General features: G+C 47.1%; 1 protein-coding gene across 1 annotated transcript; it reads right to left on the reverse strand.

The window, feature by feature from the left end:
* Positions 1–643: 643 nt before the first annotated feature.
* Positions 644–7,674, reverse strand: FAM134C (family with sequence similarity 134, member C). The gene is made up of 9 exons (XM_009699808.1): positions 7,427–7,674; positions 6,854–6,960; positions 5,578–5,608; positions 4,272–4,398; positions 3,471–3,555; positions 2,907–3,044; positions 2,309–2,388; positions 1,800–1,932; positions 644–1,310 (listed from the first exon to the last, which is right to left on the reverse strand). Exons 1-9 carry the CDS (start codon positions 7,672–7,674, stop codon positions 877–879), a joined length of 1,383 nt encoding a protein of 460 aa, XP_009698110.1. The 3' UTR covers positions 644–876.
* Positions 7,675–7,715: the final 41 nt, after the last annotated feature.

A 7,715-nucleotide genomic window follows, 5' to 3' on the forward strand; every position in this document is an offset into this window, starting at 1 on the left:
GCCTCTTCCCTCCTCCAGAAAACCCAGCCCTAGCAGTTCCCCAAGAGGCAGTGGCAGGGGAACTGCAGTATTCCACTGTCCACGCCGAACATGTGCTGGAGGAGTGCAGGGGATTTATAGCAAATTGTTAGTCCGTTATCTTAGGAAAGCAACACAAGAGCAGCTGCCACATGTAGATGTTCTTTGCAGGACTCTAGTCATCACAGTAGATGTCTTATTGCCATTACGTCTCTTACAAAATAGCATCACTAGAAAGCTGGAACCAGAGATGAGTGGTCATTGCAAGTACAAACATCGTGGCCATACACTGTCATGTCCACAAGAGGAGCAAGGGGTTTGTTTCTACCCAGAGCTGGATATTGCTGGGAGAGAAGATTTGGATTCTGTGCACATTTTAGGAGTGGGGAACGGTTGTCTTAAAAACAAAATAGCATTAAGTCCCAGACACTAAGTCTGAGGGGAAAACAATCCCATTCACCTGGTTATGCATCAGCCCCAGAAGGCTGGCTTCAAGATTGTCCTTGGTGATGCTAAGTCGGTCTGACTGGTGGTCTCTAGAGCTGCAGACGCCAGATTTATTGTCTTAGGTGAGGAAGTCTGGAGCAAGTAGCATCCTGGCAGACAGTGCAGGGCAACGCATGGGTGATTGTGGAGCCATCACATCAACGCATTTTCCCTATGAATTACCAGTGTCATTTATTTTAAAATCCAAGCGAGGCTAGAGTCACAAGTCACAGTGGTGTTCCCAGCCAGGACTGGCTGTCACGTCACTCACACTCACACAGGAGACGATCTAGGTAACTGTGCAAGGGTTTTCCTTCCAGGACTCCCCTCCACAATGTGCAATAGAAAACCCGAGGGAAGTGATGTGATTGCTTACTGGCCTCGTGAGCCAGCAGGATCCAGCTGGTTCAGCTCAGATTGATCCAGCAGTTCAAAGTCATCCCCTTCCGCATCAGTGTCCAAGTCTGAGCTGGCCGTTCTAAGGTAAGTCTTTGCACTTCTTTGGGGATTGTCACTGCGTGAGAAGCCTGGCTGAGGGGCTCCTGACAGTGCAAGCTGTATCATCCCTCTGGTGACAAATCCGGCTATGTTGCTAGTAAGATTCTGTACAGATGGCAGTGCACCGGATTCTTCCTGGTCATAAGGGAGATGCAGATCTTCTGTCAGTTGTGGGCGATAAGCCAGACTTGGGATCCCAATGCTGGTGTCATCTTCGTCATCTATGCCAGTTGCTTCCGGGTTTATGGAAGGGAAGTCAGGGAGATCCCTGGCAAAAGATTCTTCTGGGTCACTGTGACCATCCAGATCTAGAACAGGAGAAAGTGCTTTAAATACACAGTATACATAAAACACCCTGAAGGCAAAGGCAGGACAGCACACAAAAGCTGGGCCATTACCTCCCCAAGACCAACCTCCCCCTCATACAGCTATTCAGGATGCCTGCTGACCTCCCAGTTCACTCGCAAGGAATGCAGATGCTGAACCAGACACCTTCTGCCAGAGGAAAGCACCCCCTCCCAGACTTTGCGCTGCAACCTGTACCCCTACAGCCAGAGACTGGCAGAGCTGGATCTGCCTTTGAAGGACAGCTGTCATTGCTCTACTAAAGCACCGCAGGAAAGAAGGAGGAAGCTCAATTCTGAAAAAACAGGTAGTTGCATCTCCTCTTAGCCAGCAAGACAGACATCAAACAGCTAGACCTCAAGGACAGGAGGCAATGCATCCTCCCTCCAACCTATCACACCAGCACCGGCTCAGCATTCCACAGCTTTCAGAAGGTGCCCATTTCCTCTCACCTTCTGATCCCTCTGTCAGGGGAGTCTGGCCCCTCGAAAGGTTAAACATTCCGTTTTCAGTGTAGGAAACCTCAGCATCCGAATGCTCTGAGTCAGAGATGGTCAATTCCTTGGCAACCACAGAGTCATCCAGCTTTGAAATAGGAGATAAAATTGAAAACATCAAATATCGGAAAGCTTACTTCTGGGCCTCAAGACAAAACACATGATCCAGTGGCCGCCAGTTAAACCCAGTCCTCATGCGAGGCTGGTATCTGAGGCTCATTTCACACTTTACTGCCCAGCCTAGGAGGCTGTAGTTGGTACAAGCAGCTCTGGACATACTTGAGTGAGAAGAACAGAATAGGAAAGCCCTCTCTAGAAGGAGAATATCCTCATACGATCTTCCATCACAACTCAGCAACAAAGTGCTGGATGTGGGGCCATGCACTGCACGTCCACGCAATGCACTCACGCAGTGAGTTTGTTCTATTCAACTGAGCTCTTCTATTTCCGAGACATTTCATTACCTTGGGACAGAATGCGGCAAGCTCCTCTTCACTGTCACTCCCATCATCCACAGCCTCCTGATTAAGGGATCGGTGACGCACTGGCAGAAACCAGAGTCAAAGCTTATTATTGCTGCTAGGACAGGGGTCTGTACAGGACCAGCCTTATGCTGAGCAGAAAAACCCTAAACTGGCAAGACTGGACATAACATAATGCAGCATGCTTTGTTCCACAGCAGAGCAACATGATCATTTCTCACTTGGGCTGCTACAGATCTTTTGCTGAGGTGAACATGTTTAGCAGCCACCTTGGACTGAGTCCTTCATCTTTTCTCAGTGCAACTGCAATATGGAACACACAGTTCTGGCAGCTGAGAAGCAGAGCAGCTCAGCACCGTGAAAAGCTTACACCAACTGCTTACTGGGAGATGCCTGCGGAGACAGAGCTGCCTTGCTTCCTTCCCAAAGCAGTTGCAAGTATTTGCCAAGGGTGCTGGAGTGACTGCTGTGCAATACATGCAGCCCTATCCCACTCCAAGACCAGGGGCTCGATTCACAGGCTGTTTCAGGTACCAAGGATCAGTGTCTGAAGGGTCAGAAACACAGTACAGAAACTTACGTTGCTTCTCCCGCTGCTTTGATATCATGTAGCCTCGAACACTGAAATCCAGCCGCTGCAGAGCTGGCTCCAGCTTCATATACATGCGCTGCCCCAGTCTGTGGTACACAGCAAGGGGCCACAGCAGGATGAAGAGCACTGAGGTAAGTGGGAACGCTGATTAGAAGATTGTTCAGGATGCTACTTGGCAAACATCTTGCCCATTTTGTGATGCAGTATAACACACAGAGAGTATGCAAGATCTGAGTACTGAAGGTAATGCTGTGGGAGGCTGTTACAATTGGTGCAGTCCCCTCTGCCAATTTAACAAAATTGAGAGGCCAACCTATTAGCGCTCAGATCTATGGTTACTAGGCACTCAAACATGTTCTCTCTGGACCGGAGACCTTAGAGTCCTGGTCAAGAACCACTAGATTCCAGGCAGAATGTATTATTTTAAATTTTAAAGCCATTCACACAAGCTTTCCTTTTGAGCAGAAGAGCCCCATCCCTCAGACATTCAGATCCCACTCATCTCTACCCCTTTTCACTTGTGAGTCTGTATTGGCACAGAGATCTACTTACACAGCAAGTATGAGAGCAAGAGTCCAGGGATATACCGGCCCAGGACAGCCAGGAAAGTAAAGACTCCACACACTAGAAGGCAAAACTGAAGACATGGAAGACAGTGAGTTTCCAAAGTTAAGCAGTGGATTCACACAGTTCTTGACCATCGGGTTCTCTGCAGATTCTTGGTCAAGTCATGACTCTAATGACAGCGAAGCCTTCCTTGCGTTCAACTACCCCGCTCTAGGACTAGCACAGACACAGGAGGTATCTGGCTTCAGAGCGACAGGCAGCATACCAAGGCCTCTTGCCTCAGAATGAGGAGCTTCCCAAAGCAGGTATGCTAAAAGCAAGGACGAGGGTAAAGAAGACAGAACTCTTCAAGGTGAAAAGGACAAGGACAGTACCACCACGTTACCAGTTCCTCTTTGCATAAGCCTCAAAAAAAAGAAGGAAAAAAAAAAACAAAACAACTTGACACACTTTCTCAAACTGTTAAAAACCAGTGAGGGAGACGAGTTTGACAGACACTTAAAACGCTAGAAACCTGCAGAAGGAGCAGCTACATTTTCACTTCACTAGTGCAATCAACATGCCCACACTCGTTTTCTCCTCCCTCCTCCACAACCTGATTATTCTGTCTGTGCTTTCTATTCCTCTCTGCCACTTAATAGCCATGTTGCTGTGGGAGACCTCCCTTGGTAACCTCCCATGTCTGAATGCATTTAGCCAACGCTGGATGCCACCACAAGAGGATAGTAGTGGTCAGCAGAGGCTCCACACCAAACATTTTGTTTGCTGAGGTCTGTACATTCTTACCTTGCCAGGGTTTTGCCTCTTGAAAATTAAGAGATTACTTAAGAAGCTGGTCCCAGCCACCCATCCTTCAGCCAAATGGTGACAGAGTTCTGGCACTCCAAGCAGTCGAGGGTGAACGTATCCCCAGCTGCAGTGAAGGTAAGAATTCGGGAACAGGTATTAATGCATCGTCAGTGCAGAAGTCACCTACTACAAATGCTTGTCTCAATACTACCTTCTCTTCTCCCCCAGCTGCTGAGCTCTAGACATGAGGGTCAGCCTGCCTTTCAAAACACCATCTTGCCAAAAGAAGCACTTCTATGTACCATTCTACATTGTCCCAGTTCTCCCAGAGCAGCTGGTCCCAGTTCTCCCATAGCAGCTAAGGAGCAGTAATTTCAGTCATTCAGACTTTTGTCTTAGACTAGTTTCCATGCTACTGGAGTGAAAGGGCAGTGCAGAAGCAAATCAGGGAAATCTGCTTGGTTTTCCTGCATTTGTTTGGTCAACTGCAACCCCCAAGAATTCAGTATGAGGTCTACAAGCAGCCTTGTACCTTACTTAATATATTCAGTTACTTCAGAGGCATTGTCTTTGGCAAGTTCTATTAGTGCTTCTTAACTGCAAGTCACAAGTACTTGAAGGTTAGGAAAAGCAATTCCTTTTGTACTTGGGCCCCTTGCAAAAAAAAACAAACACAAACCCACCAAACCCTAAATATTGTCATTTGGCAACAACTCAAGTGATTTAATCAGGAGTTGAGCATCCAGTGCAGCTTGGCAGCACAGGCAGGCAGAAAGGTATGCCCAGAGAGAGGAAGGTGTTATTAGTAAGACAACACCCTAACATTTCTCAACCCATTATTAATGCTGCAGTCAGATCACAACTATGCAGTAACAACTTCTGGAACAAGCCTGTTAAACATTCCCTATCAAGTCTCAGAAGACTTAATTATTTCCAAAAGAAATGCTGTTTTCCTGCTCTTGGAGGCCTGTACAAAAGGATTTGCTTTTAAGGCAGCATCTCTACCTTAAGGGTGCACAGGGAAGTTGCAGGGAAAGTTTTACAACACTCAAGCAAGCATTATTGGAGGCTAGTATGATGGCAAAGATTAAGTATAATATAATGGCTTGGGCAAGTCAAAAACTTGTCACAATTGCCTGACAGAGTCCAGGGCTCCATCCTCCCTCCACTAAGCAGCTCCCCAGCTCCCTTCTCCCCCGTCCTTCCTCACTCAAAGGAGCCAACATTACAAGCACAGGCAGGTAATAATTACATGGTATCACAGCAAAGTACCAAACAGCACAGGATTCAATTAGTTTCCTACCTCTCATTGTCTAATTCGTCAGGTCTTGCCACTAAAATATTAAGAATAGACACTACATTAGTTGCAAGGAATTTGCCATGAGAATGCTTAGCTCTTGGGATTTAAGTAAAGCTTTTAATAAGCTGGGGAATACCTGGAAAAGACATTAACTGTAATTAAGAACAAGAGATGCATCAGTCCATTACACATTTTCAACGTGTACGTGTGACAGTACAAGACTGCAAGAGAGTCTCCTTGTTGCTCCCCAATATTTGTTGGGCATTGTCTGGAAGGCTGCTCTGGTTACACTGACAGGTAACAGCAAAAAACACCACTTTCACCTCCCTCCCTTCCCCTGCACACACCAGATGGTGAAGGAAGAACAGCTTGCTTATGGAGAGGCCTCAGAGATTTAAGTTTTTTGACACTTTCTCACTCAGACTGGGATTTGAAAAATGACCCAGGGATGTACCAGTTATCCTGACAAATCGAAATCAAGGTTACGAAGGAGCTGGACAGACACTTCCTTAGAAGTAGGAACACTTCAGCTACAGAGCCTGAGCCAATCTACTGCTAGAAACCGAGGAAAGCTTTAATTTCTTCCCAAGAACTACAGAGAACACCAGCTGAAGCAGAAAGCTGGGAGTCGTACTTGCTAGTTAGTTAGGGAACCACGTCTGGGAGCATGCAAACCATACACACTGCTTCAAAACCAACCTGTCCATGCAAAGCCAATGAAATCTGGAGTGCTAAGAATGGTAGTGGGAGTATTCATGAGTATATTAATAATCACAAATGATAGAACTGCTTTGTTTACTGAAAGCTTAAGACTAACTTCATTAACAGCAATTACGATGCCTCTCCTTTCAAAGAAATCTCCACTCAACAGCAAGGCTGGGACTCATCTTTGTCCTAAAACATGAAGCTGATTTATTACAGACTCTGAGGAGAAATCCAGATGCATGCCACATATGCTTCAATTTCTTGCTCTGGTACCAAATGCTCAGAAGGTGAATCACTGCTTCAAAACCTGCACTAGTTCACGTACATGAGACATTTCAACATTATGAGACAAATATCAGTGTCACAAGCATGAAAAGGTCTTCTTAAGTTTATAAAAGTAAGGATTTTCCAACTCCCGGAAGAACATGCCTACAGTATTCTTGCCTGCTTCTAGACTCACAAAGCAAAAGACCAAGGATTTTAACTATTTAACTCCACAAGGTGCAGAGCCTGGACCTCTGAGGCTAAAAACAGTGCTTGATTTGCAGCTATCAACTCAAATGTTGCAACTTACCTCCAATTTGAGGCCAGATTTTGTTCTTCCATTGATCTAGACAAACTATTACTATGAGGGTAAATGCAACCAGGAACAGCAAGCGAAGAGAAGTCAGAGCAAAAAACCTATGGGGGAAGAAATGAACAAATCTGTATTGACCAGATCTGTGTGACCACCCAAAAGGGGTAACACAAACTAACTCAAAACGAGTCAGTCACTTGGTAACACTCACAGCCAGGGAAAAGTAAGCAAGTGCTAATCAGTCAGCATCCAGCCTGCCCGTGCTGCCTGGTGAGGAGCTTATCAGGCAGCTGCCATCAGGCTGCTTTAAGGACCCTTATCTGCTCCTGCCATTTCTAGCATGACAGCCCTGCTTTACAGCTCACCTGTCAGAGGCAAGCAGAACCTACTGCCCTTCCTCCACTGTTCGCAAAATAGTTTGTGTTTTGCTGATTAGTTTTATGCTTTCAGATAACAAGGAAAACACGCTGAGAAGGACAGAGTTGAAGCAGACATCAGCACTTCTAGGTTCCTTCTTGTCTGCTGAAATAGGTCACGAACTCAAACTCTTAGGCTAGACTCGGGTCTCACCTCCAACCACGAGCTGTGCTCAGCCAGCGCGGGGGGACCCGGCTGCTCTGCATGAAGCAGAGGGAGCGTTCCTCCCTGGAGCACTTGCTCACCAGGGCCCGGGAAGATGGGTAGGAGAGAGCCATGAGCGGGCTCTGCGACCGCAAAGGGGCCGGCAGGCAGGGCGCCCTGTCGCTAAGTGCCCTCCGAGCGCCGGCCTTTACCGCCTGCGCCCACCCGAGACCCACCGCCACGGGGGGAAAGCCCATCACGGCAGTGGGGCGCAGCTGCAGCAGAAAACAAAACCTCA

This window comes from Cariama cristata, unplaced genomic scaffold (assembly GCF_000690535.1).
Source record: "Cariama cristata isolate BGI_N322 unplaced genomic scaffold, ASM69053v1 scaffold46254, whole genome shotgun sequence".
Lineage (NCBI taxonomy): Eukaryota > Metazoa > Chordata > Aves > Cariamiformes > Cariamidae > Cariama > Cariama cristata.